At 44.7% G+C, this 24,662-nt stretch overlaps 1 protein-coding gene across 1 annotated transcript; it reads left to right on the top strand.

Moving 5' to 3' along the window:
* Positions 1 to 1,516: 1,516 nt before the first annotated feature.
* On the top strand, positions 1,517 to 18,707 carry RCN1 (reticulocalbin 1, EF-hand calcium binding domain). The gene is made up of 6 exons (XM_006883731.1): positions 1,517 to 1,785; positions 7,539 to 7,732; positions 8,815 to 8,993; positions 11,851 to 11,911; positions 17,394 to 17,593; positions 18,600 to 18,707. The coding sequence occupies exons 1-6, from the start codon at positions 1,532 to 1,534 to the stop codon at positions 18,705 to 18,707; spliced, it is 996 nt and encodes a 331-aa protein (XP_006883793.1). The 5' UTR covers positions 1,517 to 1,531.
* The last annotated feature ends 5,955 nt before the right edge of the window (positions 18,708 to 24,662 follow it).

Raw genomic sequence — 24,662 nt, forward strand, 5'->3', positions numbered from 1 at the left:
CCAATAGCAGTTCCTCTAATGTTGATGCTAACCTACCTATATACCTGAAAAGGGATGCTCTTTTCCTCTGAGGTCTGCCAGAAAGTCTTTCCTCTAGGGTCAAAAGATGGTCAATGCAATAGTTTATTGCCAAAGTGTCTTGATGCACAGAATTATCATAAATCTTTATAATGGACTTCAAAAGGAGGCAGAATTGAGAAAGCACTTTTTATAGCAACTTACAGAAGGATTTGTCCTGCCACTGTCCCGTGACTGTGCTGTCATGAACTGAAGGGCACTTACTCTTCCTCAAATATGTAATCCCACTTGTGTTTTATTCACTGATTCCTGCTAAATCCCTGATTTTCAATGAAACCTTTTAAAGCAGACTCCATAATGTTGTTCTGTGAAATTCTAGACTCCATGTGTTAAACAAGATTTGTTTGATTCATAAACCACTTTTGTTTGTTGTTTTAGGTGCCATTAAGTTGGCCACACTCACAGGTACCATTCAGATCTAAACCCTGGCCTATCTTGTGCTACCATCACCAACTCAGTTCTTCGTTCAAGCCTAATGCTGCAATCACTGTGTCAATCCATCTTGTGGAGGATCTTCTCTTTCTCTGACCCTCCACTTTGACTAGTGCAAGGTATGTGAGACGTTTCACTGCCCTTGCCTCTAAAGACCATGGTGGTTGCACTTTGTAAGCAAGACAGTTTTGCTTGTTCTTTTGGTAGTTCCTCGGGTATTCAGTATTCTTCTGCCACCCAGTTCAAAGGCATCAAGTTGATTACAGACCAAACAAACAAAAGATCTGGAATTCTGATTTCTTCTGGGATAAGGGACAATTCTGCAAGTTGGGCTGGAGAGCACTCCCAAGGAGTGTCCTAAGGGGTGAGTCGCTGGCCATAAGCTCACTATTGTCATATTGAAGATATCCTTTCTTGACATTTGAGTTTGCGACCTCACTCACTATGGAACTTCGCCCACTCTAATCCACATCCAGTCTAGTGTTTGTAACCAGCCTCCATGTTTTGATAAACAGTACATCCAGGGGTGGGATGGGAAACTCCGGCTGCCACTTGGAAACTGAGGCGGGGCAGCACTGCTTTTCTTTCAGTTCTCTGGAATTGGAAGAAGAGAGAGGGAATGTTATCAGGACCATCTGTTGCAGAACTTCCTCCGCGTCTTGCCGGCGCCCTCCAGTCCCCAGCCCAGTTGTCTGGGCCCGCCCTTCGCGAAGAGATCCCCGGGAGGGGCGGGAACAGAAACCCCGGCCCGCGCCCACCACCCCGGCTGGCGACGTGGCTGCGAGGCCGGGCCGCCCCCCGCAGGCCGGCGGGCCAATGAGCGCGTGAGCGGGGGCAGCGCGCAGCTCCCAGCACTGGGCCGGGGCGCGCCCCTCTGCTCGGGCTGGGGCGGACCTGACCGGCGGGCTGCCTTTCCCCTCCCCAGCGCTGGCCGCAGCCCCGCCGGCGTTGTAGCGCTCAGACCCCCATTGCCAGCCGCCTCGACCTACACTTCGCTCAGGGCCGCCCTCTCCAGTGGACGATGGCGCGCGGCGGCCACGATCGAAGCCTGGGGCTCGGCCTGGCGCTGCTGCTGGCATTGGCGCTGGCGCCCGGGACCCTGCGAGCCAAGCCCACGGTGCGCAAGGAGCGCGTGGTGCGGCCCGACTCGGAGCTGGGCGAGCGGCCGCCGGAGGACAACCAGAGCTTCCAGTACGACCACGAGGCCTTCCTGGGCAAGGAGGACTCCAAGACCTTCGATCAGCTCACACCGAGCGAAAGTCAGGAGAGGCTGGGGTGAGGCCCGGGACCCACTTGGGCCGGGGCGGCTTAGGTGCGCGAGGGGCCACCCGGGCGGGAGCCACGCGGGACGGGCGCTGCAAAGCGAAAGTGAAATCCGGTGCGTGAGTTCGAGGGCGGGCCCGCGGGTTTGGCAACGAGATGGGGCCAGAGTTGCCCGCGGGACCGGGACCCCTACACGGGATCACTGACCTAGATGGCTGACTTACCATGGGATGCGAGAACGTGGCAGCGGGTCGTGGGAGCCAGGATGGCGAGGGCCCGCCCCCTCCCCTTAGTTGCATCAGAGAGGAGGGGATAGTGTATACACTACTACAGTTTGTCCCGAGTGGTCTCCCTCCCTCAACTTTTTCTTTCTCAGCCTACCTCTTTTTCGACTCTCCCCCTATCATCCGAGAGAGGAGCTTGAGACACTAAGAAGGTCTCAAAGATGAACTTAAGTGGATAAAAGTCGAAGGAGAAAGGCTGGGCCCTGGCTAGGGTATTCTTGCCTTTTGCGTGATCCTGTAAATCCTTTGTAGGAATAGAAAACTGCGGTTGTTAAGAAAGGAAGAGCAACGGGGGGGCCAGTGGCTTGGAAACTTGTCCGTATAGTTTCTGCCCACAGCAGGTATCTGCAAATGATTGCAGGAAGCTGAAGGGAGGATTGGTGGTGGTTTGTGAATTTCACTGTTAAGGGCAGTGAACCAGAACCCAGGAAGTAAGTTAGTTTTTTCTCGACACCATCCCAAGGTCTCTTGGTGATGCATTCAGACATTGTGCATACCTTTCAGAAAGTGCTTTCACGGGGAAATCAGCTGCTCGTCCAGCCTCAGGCAGAGCTGGGAGGCTCCCAACACCCCACCCTCTGAGTACGGGCCTACAGGGAAGCCTGGTTGCTGGAGGTGGAGGATCTTCCTCTCCTGTTTCATAAAAGAGAATGCAGTCATTCTGTGCTGCTGGGAGCTACCGCAGGCCAACAACTAGTTCACTTAGGATGGGAGTCTAAATTATACCTGTTGTGTACGTGTTCTTGCTCCTGAGAAAGAGAGCTTTGAACTTCAAAGTCACTTCCAAACAATCGCCTTTTATTTCACGGAGCAGTACTTCTTTTCTTATTGAGAACTTAACAATGGGGGCCATTGATGAGTTCAGTCTATTGTGTTGCATTGTGGCATTTGGAGCCTGATTGATTCTGGGGCCCCAAGTGGCAGCCATTTGCACATTGTCAGGAAGAGGAGGGGTGGAGGTTTCTGCATTTGGGAACTGTGGCACACATTCCTGCAGCTTTGAGTTGAATGCCTTCATCAGGATAGGCATGCTTCCTGGTGAGAGCAAGTGCTAATGGGCTTTGATCCTTTTATAAGCACCCTAATGCCTTTCATGGGTGCCTGCAACAGGCCTTTCAGTGGCTGCTGTGTGCCAGTCACCACCATGGCAGGGACCAAGAGGCCTCTTGCCGCAGGCCTCGGAGTGTACAGCCAACACGGTGTTTTATTGCTGTTTTGGTGGGATCTGGAAAGTACCGTGAGTGTATGATGGAGAAAGGATGAAGAGATGAGTGATAGATGGAGGATGACACCTGATTAGAGCTTGAGAGAGGACTTAGCATTTGCCAGGTGTACATGCTTGGGAAGCCATTCCCAAACGCCTACTGGTGTTATGTATTTTCAGGATGGAACCGACCCATAGCTGACACTCTAGCAGGTTTTCAGAGGCAGCATATCACACGGGAGGAGACTGCCCGTTTTTCTTCCACAGCACAGCTGTGTGCTTTCAGGTTGGCAGTGTTCACTTCTAAAGACTTTAAAACTCGTTCCCAGGATATGAGAGGAGTTGGAGCCGTAAAGGGGTGGGAGAGAAGAAATGAATGATGGGGATGAAGAAGGAACCAGGACAGAACAGGATAGATTCCACTGAGAAGATTAGATCTTGTCTTGTATGCAATCAGAGCATCATATGATCCTAAAAACTTGTCAGGAAAGTCAGGCTGGTGTTGGGGCAGAGAATATGCCCACGGCACAGTTGGGAGACCAGAGATGGGGAGCCAGGCCAGCTCACACGGGAAGGATGAGTTCAGAGATAGGTGGGAGGTAGAACTGGCAGATCTTGCTCTTGGCTCAGCATGAGGGAGCCAAGCAGGCGGAGGCCAGAGAGACTTCTAGGGCTCTCACCCAAGCCATCCAAGGTGAGTGATGGATGCATTCTTACTGGTAAGTTAATTCTGAAACAGCAGGGGCAAGGACAGTAGTGAGTTCTGTTTGGGGCATGACTGAGCATGAGGAGCGCCCTCTCTGTCTGCACCACCAATCGCAGCAGTCTCTTCTATGTCTAGACTTTGAATGGAGGAATGTGATTGGCTTGGACACCTTTTTCACCAATACCTGATCACCGAACTAGAAAAACTCATTGCCATTGAGTTAGAACTGAATCATAGCTCAGAGGTTCTGGAAAACCAGAGGTTTTCCAGAAGTTATAAATCACGTGGAAGGAGATTACCCATCTGCCTCTCAGAGCATTTGGTGGGCTTGAAATACCTGACTCTTCTAGACCACTAGAGCTCCCTGTACTTGACTATGTTGTTGTTGTTGATTGCCTTTGAGTCGAGAGCGACCCTATGAACAAAAGGCCTCAACCCCCTCTACAACTATCGACGTTTATCAAAGTTCATAGTTTCCAGAGGCAAGTTGTATAGGAAGTGGATGCCACTGCTGCTTCCGATATAGATTCCAAAAATATTGCAGCTCTAAGGCCCCTAGGTTGACTATGCCAGAGAATTGCAAAGGCTCCATATGCCACCAGTGTGCCACAGAGTCCTGTGATCACTAAGGCTTTTATTGACTGGTTGTAGAAGTAGAATATCTGCTTTTCCCCCTTAGTCTATCAAGGTCTTAAACTCTGCTGAAACCTGTCCACCTTCAGTGACCCTTCAGTATCCCAGCAACACACAAATCGCCATTACTCGGTACGCTGACAGTTAGACAGTGATAGCACACAGTTAGTGAACTCCATCCTGCACATTGTTGAAAGGCTCCTGCAGTGTCTGGCTGTGATTTCCTGGAGGGAAGCCTGGAGATTCTGGAGGTTTAATCTTTTCATCTTGAGGCCTGTTAAAATGGCATATAAAGGTCAATATTAAAGCCGCTGGCAGCATTTACACCATCTGGGAGAAAAGGAGGCTAGGCTCCCCAGGTTTAGGTAAGAGTTGAGAAGACTGAAGGAGGCTGATGATGAGGTTGGGGTTTCTCCACCAATTTACTATCTGGAAGGTACTCGCTGCTTTTTCATACCAACCACTGCCTTCTATCCTCTACACCCTTTCCACCTAAAAACAAACACCATCACCACAACAACAATAGATTTTGTTCATTTGTCTGTACTTATTAAGGGCTAATGAATTTGAGTCTCATTTAAATGAATCGAAGATTAGCTGCCAATCAAGATTTCTAGTCAATCATTGAGCTGATAGAATTCCAGGCTAAAGCAAAGAAACAATGGTGTAATTAGTAGGTGAGTGGGTGAGTGGGCTGCTTGCCGAAAGCTTTTTAAAATATTGTAAATAGCTGGTGGTTACCTTTAAAGTTCTCTAGGGACTTGAGTAATCTGTATGCTGAGCAAATAATTTTACTAAGAAGAGTGTGGCATCAGGCTTGGAGGAAGACTCATCAACCTTTTGCAGTTATGCAGGTGACACAACCTTGCTTGTTGAAAGTTAGGAGGACTTGAGGTGCTTGTTGCAGAGGAACAAGGGTGACAGCCTTCAATATGGGTTACATCTTGGCATCAAGAAAATACAGATTTTCACCTCTGGGTCATTAGACAACATCATGATAGATGGAGAAGAGATTGCAATTGTCAATGATTTCCTCTTGTTTGGATCCAGCCCCCTTGGTACCAGCAGTCAGGCGATCTGGATATATGTACAGCTTTGGGAAAGGCGATTATCAGGGAAGTTCTGAAGAGCAGTGATGTCAGTCTAAAGATTAAAGTGCACCAGATTCAAGCCTTAGTTTTTCCAGTCACATGCTGTGCATCTGAGATCTGGACATTGAATAAGGATGAAAGGAGTAAAATTGATGCCTTTGACCCATAGTGTGGGAGAAGAGTACAAATATCCTATAGACTGCCAAAGAACAAACAAGATATATGTTGGGGAAGGTGCAGCCAGAGTGCTCCGTGGAGGCAAGGGTGGTGATGCTGCATTTTCCATACTTGGGCATGTTGCCAGGAGAGAATGTTCCTTGAAAAAGGGGCATCATGCTAGAGGGGTGTAGGGTCAGCTAAAGAAAGTCAAGTCTCCAATGAAATGGTTGACACAGCAACTACAGCAGTGGGCTCAAGCGTGTCAGAGATGATGAGGATGGCACAGGAGAGAAAAGGATTCAGGTGTTGCTCATAGGGCCATTACTCAGCTCGATGGCACTTAACAGCTACAACAGGGGGATGATGTCCCTTGCTTGAGACCCTTTGGCCTGTTGTTAGGTACATGTCATTGGAACCTGTGAACCATCTTGTGTCATCATCACGGTGCCGTTCATGCTCAGACCCACTGTAGTCACTAGGCCAGCCTATCTCGTTGAAGGTCTTCTTCTCCTTACCTTTTGGGAAAAGTGAGAATCAGTAAAACAGAGGAAAGCCTAGAGATGGGGAATGATTAGTTCCCAGCTTGAACTAAGGTTTGCGACAAGTGAGGGGTTCATTGGTGAGTGCTGGAATCTGACTCAGCTGTGGGGTGGGAGACCCCAGTGGGCAGAGGAGGTTTGACCCCAAAGAGCAGGAGATTGGGACAACTGCAGATGCCCAACTGGCAAAATTTCTCTAATACCTTTTTAAATTTCTTTCTTGAATACCTTATTTTTATGCAAATAGTGCACATAATTCCGTTTATTACTTTTATCCAACTGTACCTTCCCTCATGTATTATTTTTATAAAGTGAACTATGAGGTGGCTTCCCTCACTTTTTTTTTTAAACAAAAATACCTTGTGGGGGCAAAGCATAGTAGAGCAAAACAGAACAGTAATTAATTGTGTAAAAACATGGTAGAGTCCATAATGCCCAGATTTTATGCTTTCTTCAATAAGATCTGATCTTTAAGTCCTTGAGTCCAAGGTGGTGAACCCTTTTTAAAAATACTACAAAGAACCAACCTATTTTTTGGTTTGTGAGGCCTTGGTACATTTTATGTAGGCTTGATTCTCAGTGATGTCATACCAAATACCAGATGTGCAATACTGGAAGAGTCATTTCTCTGCTCCTCAGTTTCCACCACACTAAAATAGGAGAATGACCATCCGTGTCAACTCTAATCAGCTAGCAAAAGGAGCTCTGGTGGCTTCATGGTAAGAAGTTGGGCTTCCAATCTATAGACAGGGTGTTTGATTCCACTGGCTATCGTTCCTAGGGTGAACGATGTGAAGTCTCCCTTGCAATTTACAGCCTCTGAAAGCCCAGTGCAGGGTCAGCTATGAGTCAGTTCTGACCACATGACAATGAGTTTGAGTTTTTTAATCAAGTGCTAGTTGTCCATCTCTAGAGCAGTGTGTTGAGAAGGGTTCTGTCCAGGATTGTCAGAACAGGGACGTCAGAAGTGTCTTCTAAGGAGATACTGTATGTGGGGAAGGTATAGCATCTTTGAAAAGGTTAAGTTTAGCATTCTTTCTGTGTCAGCAGATAATCTATTTCATTTTAACTGTTTATGCATTTTCAATTTTGTAGGTATTTGGTCTTTTGCTAGTCCTTAATAATAGGCTTGTGGCTGTTTAACTACAGGAAGATTGTGGATAGAATCGACAGTGATGGGGATGGCTTTGTTACCACGGAGGAGCTGAGAACTTGGATCAAACGGGTGCAGAAGAGATACATCTACGATAGTGTCGCCAAAGTCTGGAAGGATTATGATCGAGACAAAGATGACAAAATATCCTGGGAAGAATACAAACAGGCCACATATGGTTACTACTTAGGTATGAGGTGCTGTGGGTGTGGGAGTGATTCTGGTCAGAATTGTTCTGCTTTCTCATTTATAGCCCCTCCCTTCAGGGAAATGTCTCACCCTCCCAGGTAGAACCTGCTTGGGTGCCATCTTCCTCTGCTTACTAAGAGTATGCTCTTTCCTTGTATACTCCTCATAAAGACCTAGGTGGTGGGTGTTGGAAGATCAGGAACTAATAAAAGATGCCTTAGACTTGGTCACTTCTCTCCTTGATCTCAGAGGCACTTTTCGAGAACATGACACAATTTCAGAATACTTAAGTGTTTCAGAGTGTAGGAATGAGCGGGGTGGAAGAAAGCGGGCAGGCTTCCTGGTGGAGGAATGCTTTAGGAGCTGGACCTTGAAAAACAGGTTCATATCTAGAAAGAAGGTACAGTAGGTACAAGTAGGGAAGGTACAACACTGTTGATGGGGCAGATGTGCAACAGTTTACTCAGTAATGGGCAAGGCTTGGACCTCAGACAATAAGATTAGGGAGACAGTGGAGGAAAGTAGGACAGAGAGGTACCAAGTACAGACGTGCTAGGTCCATGATAGGGATGGCAAGGAGATAGGCACAAAGAAAAACACACACACACACACAGCCAGACTAAGAGAAACCTTGAAAGCCAGGCAGAGGCATTCAGACAAAGATCTTATGGGCACTGGGGAGCCTCTGAATGTTCCAGATCTAGGAGTGACATGATGAAAGCAGAATTCTGGAAAAGAGAGGATGACATTAGTGTTGTCTGAAGCCCATGCTCAGACCTCTTATTATAATGCCCCTGGTCGGCTATTACTGTAGTGTGCCTTTAAGTCAGAACCGACTCAGAGCAGACTCTCCAGCGGGTTTTTTAGAGCCGGTAAATCACACAGGAGGAGAGTAGGGCCTGAATTAGGGGATGATGTAAAGAGACAGACAATTGAGGCACTTGGGAAAAAAATCTTTCCAAGAACTCAGAAGGTCAGAGCCTTTTGTCACTGCCACATTTACTACGTGGGCATGAAGGACGCATTATTTAGAAGGAAATGCCTTCTTTGGCAGCAGTGTAAGCTTCTATTTGCATGCTGCAGGAAACCCGGAAGAATTTCAAGACAGTTCAGATCATCACACCTTTAAGAAGATGCTGCCCCGTGACGAGAGACGGTTCAAGGCCGCAGACCTCAATGGTGACAATACGGCCACTCGGGAGGAGTTCACGGCCTTCCTGCACCCTGAGGAGTTTGAGCATATGAAGGAAATTGTGGTTCTGGTAAGCTAGATTAAGAACCTGGTACAGGACAGTGGGCAAAATCGTGTTCCTTTTTTCAAAGAGAAATTTAACGACCTGAGGAGAAGGGGAGAACTCTGAAGTAGACAGCATTAGAATACCTGGTTATCCTGTAAATTGGTCAAGGCAGACTAGCTACTGGAATAGAGAGCCCCTGTTATTAAACATCTAATGGAGTAAAAGCTTCTTTTTTGTCTGTACAAAGTTCAGTGCAAGCAGTACCAGTAAGGTGGATCTCTTAGGAAGTTCTCCTCTAAGTATCAGTTCAGATACCCAGGCCTCTTTCTTCTTACACTCTACCATCTTGTGGCTTCAAGATCATCCTGGTGGTAACCATCTGGCAAACAAAAGGAAAGAGGAGGAGAAGGCACAGTCTCTCCTAACTATTCTGGCCAGGAGATTTGATACCTCTCACATTTACATTCCCCCAGCCCAACCTAGATATGAAAAAGCTGGAAGATACTGTTTGGGGACTTGCCCAAGAAGAGTGTATGAGTTTAGTGAGCAACTCTCTCATCTCCATTTTATAACTGAAAGAGGTTTAGAAAAAGACAGACTTGGAATGCACTGGGTTGTCAAAACTCTGTGGAAACCTAAAGTATGTTAAAAACCTATGGAAAACGGTGGCTGGAAAAGATGTTCCCTTGAGACTGGGTCTTTGGAAAGTGAAAAGATCGTTTACTAGACTCTGAGGACAGTACTGCATGAAAGGCTTCTGAGTGCAGTTGGTTTGTGTCTTGTCTTGTTGGGGCCCTCTTTACCCATCAGAGTGAAATTCACGTCTTGGAGATGGTGTAGCCAGAGTGCTCTTTGGGGGTAAGGATGATGAAGCTTCGCCTCACTTCAGGCGTTGCTAGGAGGGACTATGTCTTGGAGAGAGACATGATGCTTGAAAGGGTGGAGGAGAGAAGAAGACCCTCAACCAAGTGCACTGACACAGTGACAGCTGCAGTGGGCTCTACTGTGTCAGGAAGTGTGAAGATGGCATAAGATAGGACAGGGTTCAGATCCGCAGTTGATAGGGTCACTATGAGTCATACTTGACTAGACAGCACCTAACAACAACAGCAGCTCACAAGCTCAGAGTTGCTCTGATGATATTCGAAAGCCCTGACAGGCCTATCACCTCTAACATCCAGCTATAACCAGCCCTGGTAGAGCTGCCAATGAACTTCTTGTTGTATGTTGTCAAGTTAAAGCTGACTCACAGCTGATCCTCCAGTGGGTTTTCAGAGGCCATAAATCACATAGGAGGAGGCTGCCCATCTTCGTCCACAGGGTGTTTGGTGGATTTGAACCACCGTGCCTTTGAGTTGACATGCAACTCCTTACCACGAAGCTATCAGAGCTCCCTTGCTGAGAAACTAGATGAGATGAACCAACTATCTTGAGGTCTACTATACGAAATGATTAACAAAACCCACTCTATCCTAGGACCATGAACAGAGTTGGTGCCAGAGAATTATAAAATAGAGGACAACCGAAAACAGAAAGTATTTATGACTTTTGAAGCTGTTTTGCTTTACAGTTAGTCCATTTTGACTTAACTGGGTTTTTTCTGATAGTGACTTTGCAGTCCACTGTCAACAGCAACTCCAAGGCATCTGTAGTTAAAGACACTACTCCAACAACAGTGGCTGATCCAGAAGGCACTTCACCCATTGTGGGCAATACCTTTATCTTCATCTTCCTCCTTAATACAGATATTGATCAGTAAGCAGAAATTACTTCTGGAGTTAATGTCCAATACCTAGGGTCATGGTGGTCATGAGAATAAAGGAGGAGGCAACAGTGGACCCATCCTCTGACAAGATCAACTAGTATAGTCCAGAGCTGACAATTAACATAAGCTATTTCCAGCCTTTCCCCAGCACTGAAGCTGGTGGGAATGGCTTGGGGTATCTGCCCCCCAAACGGCATTTCACTCTGATGGGTAAAGAAGGGCCCCAACAAGACAAGACACAAACCAACTGCACTCAGAAGCCTTTCATGCAGTACTGTCCTCAAAGTCTAGTAAACGATCTTTTCACTTTCCAAAGACCCAGTCTCAAGGGAACATCTTTTCCAGCCACCGTTTTCCATAGGTTTTTAACATACTTTAGGTTTCCACAGAGTTTTGACAACCCAGTGCATTCCAAGTCTGTCTTTTTCTAAACCTCTTTCAGTTATAAAATGGAGATGAGAGAGTTGCTCACTAAACTCATACACTCTTCTTGGGCAAGTCCCCAAACAGTATCTTCCAGCTTTTTCATATCTAGGTTGGGCTGGGGGAATGTAAATGTGAGAGGTATCAAATCTCCTGGCCAGAATAGTTAGGAGAGACTGTGCCTTCTCCTCCTCTTTCCTTTTGTTTGCCAGATGGTTACCACCAGGATGATCTTGAAGCCACAAGATGGTAGAGTGTAAGAAGAAAGAGGCCTGGGTATCTGAACTGATACTTAGAGGAGAACTTCCTAAGAGATCCAACACCACTGCTCAGAGGCATCAATTCTTCTGTCATCCCTATTCACTGTCCAGCTCTCAGCTGCATAGCAAGTGATCAGAAAAACCATGGCCTTCATGTGCACCTTAGTCCTCAACCTGACATCATTACAATTTAAAAGAGAGTTCTGCTGTCAAAGTTCTAGGGCAGAGGAGTACTCACAAAAACCACTGCCTTTATTTTATAGAAAACAAATGCCCAGAAAAATAAGATAGCATATCAGATGTCATATAGCATATAAGAGTTGGACAAAGGAAGGCAATAGTTAGAATTCTCAGATTGATTTAGGGCAATGGCCATCTTGCACTGTGGTGTTTTATTGGTTTTTTTTTTCTTCTCTTCTTCTTTCCCTCCTAGGAAACTCTGGAAGACATTGACAAGAACGAGGATGGCTTCGTGGATCAGGATGAGTACATTGGTGAGTGCTGGCCTGGAGTCATGCTCAGCTGCCCCAAGTGGGCGGTGTTCCTCCACCCACATGTCTGGCCTCTTTCTCTGAGTCTTTTTTAGCAACAGCTGCTAGTTGGTCCATTTCGGCTGCTGTGGCCTCACAAAGGGGAGAGCCTTCCGGCCTGCTTTGGCCTGACAGCACTCATGGTGCAGTATCAAGGAGGAATTACTAAACCTTGGTCATTGAAGAAGAGATGAAAAGGTTGCCTTTGCCACTAAGTTGGCTAACAGTGGCCCCAGGGCTCCAGTAGTTTCCCTTGATCACACTGGCCACTTTTGCCTTTGTAAGTAGAATAGGAGATCCCATAAATATACAGTAAGGATAAAGCAGAAAATCTCAGGGGAAAGGCTTAAAAGAGTGTGGGTCAGTGGTGTCTGGGTACTCTGAGTAGATCCAGCTGTAATCAGTAGAAGTGTTTATATGCCCCAGGAGAGTTCTCCACACAAAAGAATGCCGACTTAGGTAAAGCCTTTTGCAGAGCACACAGTTACTCAGCAATAAAGTTATTTTGTGACTGGTTTTTGGATCCTTTGGCTGGGACTCTCATACCTGATACTTGCTCAAAAAAGTCTCCACTGTGCGACATTGAGGAGTGATGTTTTCGATGATGTGAGCACTGGGTGGATGAGACTCAAATGAACACATGTTGGCTGGAATTCACTGTTCCTGATTACAGTTCTCCCCAGCAGCTTAGTAAACACGAGGCAGAATTCTCTGACTGGCTGTGCCAAAGCGTAGAAGATTAGACCAGGCAGTAAGGATGCTTATGTTTGACTTACATCAGTTGGCTGTCCCAGTAGTGCTTTTCCATGAAGCTCCAGCTGCAGGCTGCCTGCTTCAGACAGCTCTTCTATTACTAGGTCTCCAATAAAATCATCCCTGATGCTAGTTGATGTTGAGTCAGCTGTGACCCATGGCAACCATACCTATAAGAGGGGCAGTCTGTTCCCGGTAAGGTTGGTACCCTGCCTGGTCCAGCTCATGAAGCCAGTTAACATGATCATTGATAGTTTTTTAGAACTTTGTTTTGGTAAAATGAGTCAATCCACCCACCTCATTGAGAGGGTTTGCTTTCGTTGACACGCTACCTTCCCACACACAATATCTAGAGCTGTCTTTCCCGATGACATGTCCAAAGTAAACTAGCTGACATCTCATCAGCCTTGCTTCTAGTCATGTTTTCTTTAAGACTCCTTTGTTTGTTCTCCTGCCAGGCAATTCAGTATGTCCAGCACTCCTTGCTATCATGGCAGTAAAAACGAAACAATCATTTGATTTGAGTATTGATTTATGAAAGATAGATATAATGTTTATGCATACATTTCATGAGGGGCTCAAGTTGCATAGGCCATAGGGTGTTCAAATCCACTATCCGCTTCTTGGGAAAAAGCTGGATTATCTCTATTAAGATTTACAGCCTCAGAAACTCAGCAGAGGGTGTCTCTAAGTTGGAATCAACTGAGTAGCAATGAGCTGTTTGCTTTTGAGCTCCTGTCTTGACAAAATAGCCTCGTTTCTTTAGTCACAGAACCCAAGTCTTATATTTTCCTTCACTACCTAGAAGAGCTGAAAATGACATTAATCTTAGGATAAAAATTTAACATTTTATATATCAAACTTTTTTCAGTTGCTTCTCAGTGTATTACCTTTAAATGTAAAATCAGAGCTGAAGTTCCCCGTCGATCTCTGGTTCTGTGGTTCTATTCTTTTGCCTCCCACGCTCAAATGCTAGTGCCTTTAGTAATAAAGAGTTTGGTCCTCAGGGCCCAGCGCTGTCCCGTCTGCCTGTGACAACAGACAGGTAGCGCTCTCCGCAGTAATTGAGATGCTTGGGGCAGCACCCCTTCCATAGAGTAACAAACACTGACAGTTCCCTTGTCAAAGCACCGCAAGAGCCTCTCACCTGGTGCATGTGAGAGGGACGCTTGCGGCACCATGGGCATGGTGATGGGATGAAGAGCGACAGAAAAAGCTGACTGATTCAAACAGTGAAGCACGTTTGATTAAAACTCTCTGTTCTTCCCAGCCCTCCTGAACTCTGCATTGAAATGGTGCAAAGTCAGGGGCAAATATCTCTGAGTGGCTTTGCCAAATAAAAAAAAAAAAGGATCATTTCATTGTTGACGTGGCACAGAGAGGTAAGTGGGGACATGGCACTTGGCAATCTAATTCTGCAAAGCTTGCCGTCAGAGAAAATGAATGTATCGACTTGCCTAGCACACGAGTTTTCTTTAATGGAGGTGCCCTCAGGTGGGGAAGGAGGGGATACTGTAGGACGGGTAGCATGGCAGGCAGAGCACTGGAATCAGGAGTCCTGGCTTCTCTCTGCCTACTGGTGTGTTACCCATTAAGAGTCATGTAACCCTTCTGAGCCTCACTTTGTCTTAAAACAGAGCTTAAATAGACGACACTATGTGCTTGCAGGGTCTGATGATGAAGCTTCAGCTAGCTATATATGTAAAAGCTCTTTCTCAAACTGCAAAGTACTGTGAATCTCAAGTGTGGGTCTACCTGGTGGCTAAACCAGCTTTCCTTTCCAAGAAGACTTAGTGAGGAAGTAAATAATGCGTAAGCATTGGCTTCTTTTTCCTTCCTCTTCCATTTTGTAAATGAGAATAATGATTATCTTTTAGGGGTGTTGTATAAAATAAAATATATGAAAATTATTTGGAAACCACAGAAACAGTAATAGTGTTAAGCAGAGTAGTTAAGACCAGGTTGAAGGCAGAGTGCCCACATTGGTGTGCAGGCTTGAGCTCCTATTAGTTGTAAATTTTGGACACGTATATGCCTTCATGCTTGTCAAAAAAGCACAGGGGGGGAAAAAAGAGCACAGGCCGCGGGGGAACAGCCGTTTCTGACCTTCAGGAGCTTCACAAAGGGGAGTTGTCCCTGACAACAACATCAGTAACACAAAACCAATTCCTGTGTGATCAGACATGTCTCCCACGCTTCCGTACTTTCTTTCTACTCATCTCAACACTGATCTTACTGCTTTACTGGGTCCATAATCTGATGTAATAGCTCACAGACCACACAGAACCATATTGGTAAAGTCAAAAGGTATAATCCAGGTTAGTATCGGAATATAGTCAGGACAGCTTTCAAAATGTTCTTGTAGGCGCATTAACTTGGAGCCTCATGGCTTTAGGCCAGTGTGACAGAGTTCTTAGTCCTGCAGATTTAGCCACCCATCCCAAGTTGCCCAACAAACTTGGGTAAAGGCTCCAGTTCCAATGATGTAGCAGTTTCAAGGTCCCATCTCATGTCAGGTCTCTGGTTCTCTGCTGTGGCTGCTATTCCTGTTGGCTAGTCTGTCTGGTGCAAAAATCTCTTGCTCTGAAGGACACACTACATCCTCTTGCTTACTCTTTCCTTGGAGTGGGGAAGATCCTCTTGCTGCTGGATCTGCTCAATTTAATGGCAAGACCAGCCAGTCCCCTTGTGGATCGGCTAACATAACCTATTCCATATTCCCCCCCCATCTACACGGCAAAGTCAAAGTCAGTGGCTAGGAAAGCCATTTTGAACACTAAACCTTACACACCACAATACTTTTTATCTGTAAGATGGGAATAATAACAGCACATAGTTCCCATATGGATGCTGTGAAAAGCATATGGAAAAATTTATGTAAAGCACTTTGTTACAGTATCTGGAGCATAGAAAGTAGTTGATGTTGACCATTGGTGGTTTTTAGCATTCAGTTTTAGAAGGGTTTCCCATCAAATGTTTTCTATATGATCTTTTTAGTAACCTGTACTACCGTTGTTCTTGGAAAAATACATCCTGCTGGGCAAAGCAAAGGATCAGAGAAAGAGGAAGACCCTGAGCAAGATGGATCGACACAGTGATTGCCGCAAGGGGCATGCGGTTGTAGGGATGACACAGGAAAGGACAAGGGATCATCTCTTGTTCATGGGGTTGCCATGAGTTGGAATTGACTTGATGGCACCTAACACATTTCATTAGCTCTTTACAGTAATGATAACTTATTATCTCCATTATACAGATGAGACAGTGACTCAGTTATGAAGCTAAATAACTTAATCACAATTGCTGAGTAAAGTCAAGATGCAGGAGTTATTTCCTGTGCTCCCTTCTTTCTGTTCTGCCAGGAGGCCTTTTGGATGGATCAATCATAGCATTATTCCCCCAGGAACCTGCCCTCTAGCTGTTGTGTTAGGTCTCTTGACTGGTTGTGGCCTTTTTTTTTTTTCTATAATTATATTTTATTAATTTCCATAAACATTTACAGAGATTTTGGGCTTCCACTCATTCATTGTTGCACTATTCTCTCTACCCTCCTCCCAGTTTGTTCTTGTCCAAATGCCACAGTGCTTGTCAAAGCCAGTTCTGATTAATCTTCTTTGTCAGTGTATCCTTTGCCATTCCCTATCACTCCTCCCTGAGAGAGACTTCACCCTGAGTCATAAGGAAAAGGGGACGGCGTATTCTCTTAGCTACTTCCTGCTGAAAAGGGACGCTGTGGGTTTCAGGGTGAAGATCTTCTCTCACTACTCTAAAGGGCCCCTTTGGCAGTAGGAAACACATAGACTATTATGGAGATTGATTTTGGAATTCAGATGCACTCTTATTGATTGTGCTTCGCTGTACATGTACATATCCTTGAAGATGTATCATGGGGGTGTTGCAACCTAGAAGACACAAATTTGACTAACAAGTTATAAGTACATGAGTCCAAAAATTATGGAAAAGTAAAAGAAAAGATTCTCTCATTGTTTTACAAACCCTCCCCCAGGTCCCCTCCACCATGCAGCCCTCGCTCTAGTCTCCTGTGATGACAGAAATACCCAGTTACATCTCTCTTTTAAACGGTTCTCTCCCTCCTCTGTTTCAGTGCAGTATACATTATTGAACCCATCTTACTCAGTCTCTCCCCAACCCCAAGGACAGTTCCATTCTACAACAGTGGCATCATGTAATATTTGTCCTTTTGTGACTGGGATATTTCACTCAGCATAATGTTCTCCAGAGTCAACCATTTTGAATAATATTGCATGAGTTTCTTGTTTTTTAATGCAGCATAGTATTCCATTGTGCGAATATACCACAGCTTCTCTAGCCATTCGTTTGTTGATGGGCACTTAGGTTGTTTCCAACTCCTTGCTATTGTGAACAAAGCTGCAATAAACATGGGTGTGCATATATCTGCTTGGATGTCAGCTATGGTCTCTTCAGGGTATATTCCCAGTAGTGGAATTGCTGGGTCAAATGGTATCTCTATTTACAACTTTTTGAGAAAGCGCCATACTGCTTTCCACAGGGGTTGCACCATTTTACACTCCCACCAACAGTGAATCAGGGTTCCAGTTTCTCCACAACCTCGCCAGCATTTGTTGCTTTTGAAACCTCAGGAGATCTTGTTTTCTTTGCCCTTTACCTTCCCACTTGCCTTTGTAACCGGAGAACAACCTTTTCCTTCTAGCTGATATGTTTTCACATGAGGACAATGGCCCTGAGCCAGACTGGGTTTTGTCCGAAAGGGAGCAGTTTAATGAATTCCGAGATCTGAACAAGGATGGAAAGTTGGACAAAGATGAGATTCGCCACTGGATCCTCCCTCAAGATTATGACCACGCGCAGGCGGAGGCCAGGCACTTGGTGTATGAGTCCGACAAAAACAAGGTATTTGACATTCTTCTGGAATTGTTTGTCAAGAGACAGTTTACGTGAGATTGCTTTGTTTGTGGTTTGGTGATAGTGTTGGCCTGCGTGACCCTGTCCTTACTGACTTTTCTCATTCTTGCCTGACAGAAGGAGCCTATAAATTTGACTCAATACCCACAGTGAGCTTATTAGGTCCAGGCATTCCCTGTTACATAGTCTGTTATGAGCCACAACTTACATTAAGTCACATATTTTAGGACTGCAGAAGCAGTAAATTTGTTTGATGTGGGTAGGACATGGATTTAAGAAATAGACCTTGGCATTGCGGTAATATGAGCTTAGTCACCCAATGGTTCAACCTCTGGCTATTTCTCAAATAACTATGATGTGTTAGGCACACAGAACCCATCTCACTAAAGCCTAGATATCCTTGGTCAAGCTCACATTCTTGTTTGTTTTCTAAGGAAGCTTATTTCAGAGTAACTCCTGGCCTGGCAGTTTGCTTCCATAAGGTCACAGCCACGAGAGTTCTGTGAACAGTTCTACCCAGTCCACGTAGACTTGCCATGAATCAGAATCCACTCTGTGGCAGTTCACAACAACCAGTACTTCAGGTTCTTCTGGAAAGATGTCTGGTGCTTCAACATATTGATAAATACCCCATAAGTATTATAAGAGTGGGGGAGGGAAAGTCCTGCCTGTTCCCGCTTTCGTCACCACATGTTCAGTGTGGTTTTTCAGGACCTGTTTTGGGAATGCCAGTACTAACTTTTAGACATGGATGATACTTCTGCTTTATTCGAGGTCTTAACTGATATATTTTTAGCTCATCTTTTATAGCAGGAAGCTGTTCTCATTTAGAGTTTTGAAGGGCAGGTAGTGGTAGAAGAAGGCGGGTTCTCTTCCTTGCTACTTGTAGTGCTTAAAATGCCATGAATCAATGAGAGAGAGCACATGGATTTCATGTCCAACCTTTTATTCACTGTTACAAGAGCTTCTATTACAAACTTCCTTTCTCTTACAGGACGAGAAGCTAACGAAAGAGGAAATCTTGGAGAACTGGAACATGTTTGTTGGCAGCCAGGCTACTAATTATGGGGAAGATCTCACAAAAAATCATGATGAACTTTGACCCACGCTTGTCTTACCTATTCTCGGCTTTCTTGTCTTGAATGGTTGTTGCACTTATCTCGTTTACACAAATTGTGTCTCCAGAACAAAACAAAAAACAATTTCATTACCTCAAATCGGGGGTAAAAGTGTATTTTTCTCTCCATATTTACCAGAAAATAGTCTTCGCTATTTCTGGCAGAATGCGTGGACACCTTGATAAACTACTTTCTATGGGGATGCATTTCTACATGATTTTTCGAGTTTTTCTCATTAAGTTGAAACTTTTCAAAAAACTGAAACTTGAAAATGGCTTGTTCTTTAGAAGCTAGCTGGGTGGGTAGGGTGTAGGAGAAGGCAGTACATGAAATTTTAATTGCCAGTGTTCTTTAAATGTTTGCCACTATTCAGTAGTTTGTAAGGGACTGTTCTCTGTTTTTGTAGGCAGGCTTATTTCTGAGCAAGTCTCATGTTTCCAATTCTTCCATTTTTGAAGTTGGCCTCTGAGCTGTTACTGTAAATGGTATAAAAACCTCTGCATTTTCCCATACAGACCTGCTAATGTGCAGATGAGGCTGCATCTCTGAGTTTTGTTTTGTTTAGTTCTTTATTATTAGAAACAATCAAGAAAGATTAATGTGAAAAAGAAAATTCATTTTAGAGGTAAAAATGAATGTCTAGCATTTGAAGAACCATAGGAAAATGGTATTCACTTTAAATGTACTTGAGAACATTTTCTTGACAGGTCCATGAGGGAGTGGGACAACTGAGCTTTGGTCACCGATTGGGATGAGCCTGGGGAGCAGACACCTGGTGAAATGGGAAACACAGACCATCCCAAAACTTGTGCTCGTTACATCCTAGAGAAAGGATAAGGTGAATGCTCCAAGCTAAGGAGTGATGCAAAAAACACTTAACAGGTTAAAAAATGTCACTTTTTAAGTAGAAAGTAAATGAAATAAAGAATCCCACTGAGGGTTTTCTACTGTGTGCTCTGTGTCACGTGTCCTATTTATGACATCGTTATTCATAAAGGATTAAACGTGGGCTGGATTACATGAGTAAGATAATAAAGGTTCTGTTTTCAAGACCAGTTACTAGAATGTTCTCCATACCCGTTTTGACCAATTCAGTAAATACATACGCACTTTCTTGTTTGTGTTAGGGAATCTGCAGGTCATTTTTACCTGTAAGGTCCCGAGATGAGTCCAGGTGTTTGACTTGTGAGTGCTTACAGGAGTTGGCACCAACCTACCTAGTCAGTGTCATGTCCTTACTGTTACCTCTTCACCACTCATGTTCCAGCTCCAGGGACTTTCTTGTCCTTTTACACACCGAGTGTTTCAGTTTGCTAGTTTCTGCTCCTGCTACGCTAATACCACAAATGGATGCTTTGAGGAACAGAAATTGCCTTTTCCACAGTTCTGGTCTTAGAAGGTAGTCTGGTGGCATAATCTGTAATAAGGCGTTGCACTACTCGCCCAACTACCACACTTCTTTGTCAGTCTGAATCCACCAGCAGCTTCAAGGGAGAAAGATGGAATCTCCTGTGCTGTTAGCAGCCTCAGAAATTCAGTGAATGGTCGGTCAGTTAACGAGTGGGTTTCCACCTTGAAAGCAATGAGTTTGAGTTACTGGTTGGAAGTCTAGATTCAGCGCATGGTTTCAAGGGAAGGACATTTTGTCTGTTTCCCAACAATCTTCGGTGTTTTGTAGATCTGTTGGCCTAGTGTACCTGTCTTCCTACCTTCGTGTGGCTTTTCCCTTTCTGTATATTCTCTGTTTCTCTTATAAGGAACCCAAAGGGCAAATACAGCCTAGGAAATCCAGTGGAGGGTCAGCTATGAGTTGATAGCAATGAGATTGGAGTTAGAGTCCACTTGTTCAGAATAATCTCACCTCAGGATCTTTGGTGTATCTGCAAAGCTCCCACCCCAGAGAAGGTCAAAGTAGGTTCTAAAGGTTAAAAGACAGCGTAGTTTTTTATGCTTTTTTTTTTTTAATTTTGTGTGCGTGTACTGTCAAATCAGATCTGACTGGTACAGGAGGATATTGCGCCTCCTTCTCCGGCAGAGCGTCTGGTGGATTCGAACCGTGTTCCTCTGGGTTTGCAGTGTAGCTTCTTGCCACTAGGCCACCAGAGCTCCCCCAAAAAGACAGTGTATTTTAAGGGGAACAGGAGAGGTGCCACCATTTCATCTACACACAATCTTTTATGAATACCATGAACGTAGGAGCATTTCTGTTTTGTTGCCCAGTAGAATAGTTGTTGATATTAGGTGCTGTTGAGTCAAATATGACTCATACTGAACTTTTGAACAACAGACCTAAATCCTGTCCTATCCAGTGTCATTCATGTCATCCCTGACACTTAAAAGCATTGCTACAGTCACTGTGTCGATTCATCTTGTTGGGGGGTATTCCTGTCTTTCAGTGACTCTCCACCCTTCCAAGCATTAAGTCCCTCTCCAAAGAAAGGGCTTTCCTAGCAACATGCCTAAAGTATGAGAGACAAAGCTTTACCATCCTTGCCTCCAAGGAGCACTCTGGCTGCACTTTTCCCAAGACATAGCTGTTCTTTTGGCAGTCCATAGGATAGTCAGTGCTTTTCTTCCAGCACCACAACTCAAAAGGAATCAGTTCTGTCATCTTTATTTATTGTCCAGCTCTCAGATATCAAGTTATCAAAAATACCATGGTCTGGATCAAGAGTCAATGGTAATGAAGAAATTCAAGCTGTGTTGAAGGCATGGCAAAAAAGAAGGCCCCAGAAACTGATGGGCTATCAATTGGTATGTTTCAACTAATAGATGCAACCCTGGATGTGCTCACCAGTCTGTGCCAGGAAATTTGGGGAGACAGCTGCCTGGCCAACTGACTAGAAGAGACCCATATTTGTTCCCATTCCCAAGGAAGGTGATCCAACAGAATGTGGTAATTATCCAACAATATAATTAATCTCACATGCAAACAAAATATTGCTGAAGATCATCCAAAAATGGCTAGAACAGTACGTTGCTGGTGAACTGCCATAAGTTCAAGCAGGGTTTAGAAGAGACTCTGGCACCACTGATAAAATTGCTGATGTCAGATGGATCCTGGCTGAAAGCAAACAGTAGCAGAATTTTATTGACAATGCAAAAGCATTTGACTTTGGATCAGCAAATTATGGCTAACATTGAGAAGAATGGAAATCTCAGAACACTTGATTATGCTCATGTGAAATCTATACCTAGATCAAGAAGCTGTTGTCAGCAGGATGCAAGAGAACATTGATGTTATTATGTGCCATCGAGTTGCATAGCGACCCCATGTACAACAGCCCTAAACTCTGCTCTGTCCCACGCCAATCTCACTGTCTCCGACACACCCATCCTTATTACCCCAGTCACTGTGTTGTTGTTATGTGACGTCGAGTTGCTTGCGACTCATAGCGACCCTAGGTACAACAGCCCTAAACTCTGCTCTGTCCTGTGCCAATCGCACCGTCTCCAACACACCCATCCTGATTACCCCAGTCCCTCTCCAAGGACTGTCCCTCCTTGCAACATGTCCAAAGTATGTTAGACGGAGCCTCAGAATCCTTGCCTCCAAGGAGCCACTGGTTTGATCCTTTCCAGGATGAATCTGTTTTCCTAGCAGTCCATGGTACCCTCAACACTCTTCTCCAGCACCACAGCTCAAAGGCATCAGTCAATTCTCCTACCCATTGCATTGTTTAAAATCAGGAAGGATGTGTGTCTGGGAAGTGTCCTGTTCAATCTGTATGCTGAGCAAACAATTAGTGGGCACCAAAGAGGAATGTGGCATCAGGATCAGAGGAGGACTCATTAGCATCTTGCATTATGCAGTTGACACAACGTTGTTTACTGAAAGTGGAGAGGCCTTGAAACACTTGATGCTTCAAAAACTACAGCCTTGCATGTGGATTATATCTCAACATCAAGAAAACAAAGGTCCTCATCTGTGGGCCAATCGACAACATCATGATAGAGAAAAGATTGAATCTACCAATGATTTAATCTCACTGGATTCACAATTAACACCTTTTGTACCGACAGTTGGGATCAGGGGATGTATTTCTTGCATTGGTAAGTCTGCTGTCAGGGACGTCCCCAAAGTACCAATGTCAGTTTTAAGACCAAGATGGTCTTTGCAGTAGAACAATACCATCTAGCATGTAACAGACTCAGTAATTATTTGCTAAATGAATAAAGAGCCAGTGGCTTTCATGGAGGGTTATTGGAGTTGGGGGATTTTTATGAGGAATACATAAAAACAGGTATTAGCTGAATGGGAAGTTAGGTCATTTGCCCCGGATTCTACAGTAATTAAAGAGCCTGGACTCAACTCCAGGTGTTCACAGCTCTAAAATTAGAGATGTTTCCTCCTCGAAATCTCTGAATCTGCTCTATGTACAGATGCCCCAAACTCCACTCTGTCCTGTGCCAATTGCACTGTCTCCTACACTCCCATCCTGATTATCTCAGTCACTGAATCAATGCACCTCATAGAGGGTCTTCCCCTTCTGCGCCGTCCCTCCACCCTCCCAAGCATGATGTCCTTTTCCAAGGACCTGTCTCTCCTCACAACATGTCCAAAGTATGTTAGACGGAGCCTCAGAATCCTTGCCTCCAAGGAGCCACCCAGTTTAACCCTTTCCAGGACAAATCTGTTTGTTTTCCTAGCAGTCCATGGTAAAAACTATGCTTAAAAAAATAATAATAATAATAATTAAAAACTACTATGTAGTTGAATGCTAAATATACACTTTTTTTAAAAGGTGCCAACTTTAGTTTCTCACCCAAATGGCAGCACAGGTTGATTTATTAGGTTGCACATATCCAGATGCTAAATATATTTTGAGCTCTTAAGTTTTTCCTTTCAAGTCAGTGCAAATAAGAAAAGTAACCCTCAAAGAGACTAGAGCTTCTGGGGTTGAATTTATCACTATTTAAGGAAAGGAAACCTTCGCTGGGGGACATAACTGTTAACATGGTGATTTGTAAACCCTTAGATTTCTAATAGGGTCTGACTGTTTCAGGGAAAACATATTTTGTGCCTAGGTAACATTTCAAGTCTGATTATGAACAAATGCTACAAAATTGATCTGTAATGGGCAATACTGTAATGTCACAAAGCATTATTTCCGTGATTAATGTGACTGAAAGCATTAATTGCTGGAAGCCAGAATCTGTCCACGCAAAACATGAACACGCGTTTTTGCACCTCTTTCTCTCACTGTAGGTTTCCCCTATGAATTCAAGTATAATGGAACTATCACTGGAAGATCTGTGGACCTGAAGATTTATTGATTTCTTTCTCCCCCAACTGCTTGGGTTCTCAGAGCTGTTCCTTTGTTAGCAAAAGACCCAGTCAGATCTGCTCAAAAGTGCCCAGGAAACATTAGCTGCATGGCTACAAGTTAGCTTCTCTCCAGAAAGGTCTTGTGGAGCTCAGTAGTAAGCGGCTGACTCAGGTTTTGGGTTTTTTTGTTTTTAGACCCCCGTGCCCTTGTGCTAAGATACTGCACTGCCAACCTAACGCACATAGTTTGAATCTACCAGCAGTTTTCTCCTGTGCAATTTACAGCATCTGAAAACCCGATGGAGGGTCAGCTATGAGTCAGTTCTGTCTCAACAGCACAAAACAACAACAGATCTATTTTGTCATCTTTGTAATAAAGTTCTGGCTTCTTCCAAGACCATGCATTAAGATTTGGCTCTCCCTATAATCTTGTTGTTGTGCGCCATCGAGGACGACTCATAACAACCCTGGGAACAACTGATTTGAACCTTGTCCTATTTTGTGTCATCTTCCTTTCCTTTGCTGACCTTCCACTGTTTCTAGCATAATGTTCCTTTCCAACAAATACCCCCGTCTAGCAACAAGCCCAACGTATGAGGCGAAGCTTCACCATTCTTCCCTCTAAGGAAGCATTTGGCTGCCCTTTCTCTAGACTTATCTGTTTGTTCTT

Source organism: Elephantulus edwardii, unplaced genomic scaffold (assembly GCF_000299155.1).
Source record: "Elephantulus edwardii isolate Elephantulus edwardi_28Jun2011 unplaced genomic scaffold, EleEdw1.0 scaffold00029, whole genome shotgun sequence".
Classification (NCBI taxonomy): Eukaryota; Metazoa; Chordata; class Mammalia; order Macroscelidea; family Macroscelididae; genus Elephantulus; species Elephantulus edwardii.

Bases quoted from the DNA above. Each gene is read 5' to 3' on its own strand.
- RCN1 (XM_006883731.1), top strand. From the start codon at position 1,532: ATGGCGCGCGGCGGCCACGATCGAAGCCTGGGGCTCGGCCTGGCGCTG. The intron at 1,786-7,538 runs GTGAGGCCCGGG...GTTTAACTACAG, and splicing joins GAAAGTCAGGAGAGGCTGGG to GAAGATTGTGGATAGAATCG. The intron at 8,994-11,850 runs GTAAGCTAGATT...TTTCCCTCCTAG, and splicing joins TGAAGGAAATTGTGGTTCTG to GAAACTCTGGAAGACATTGA.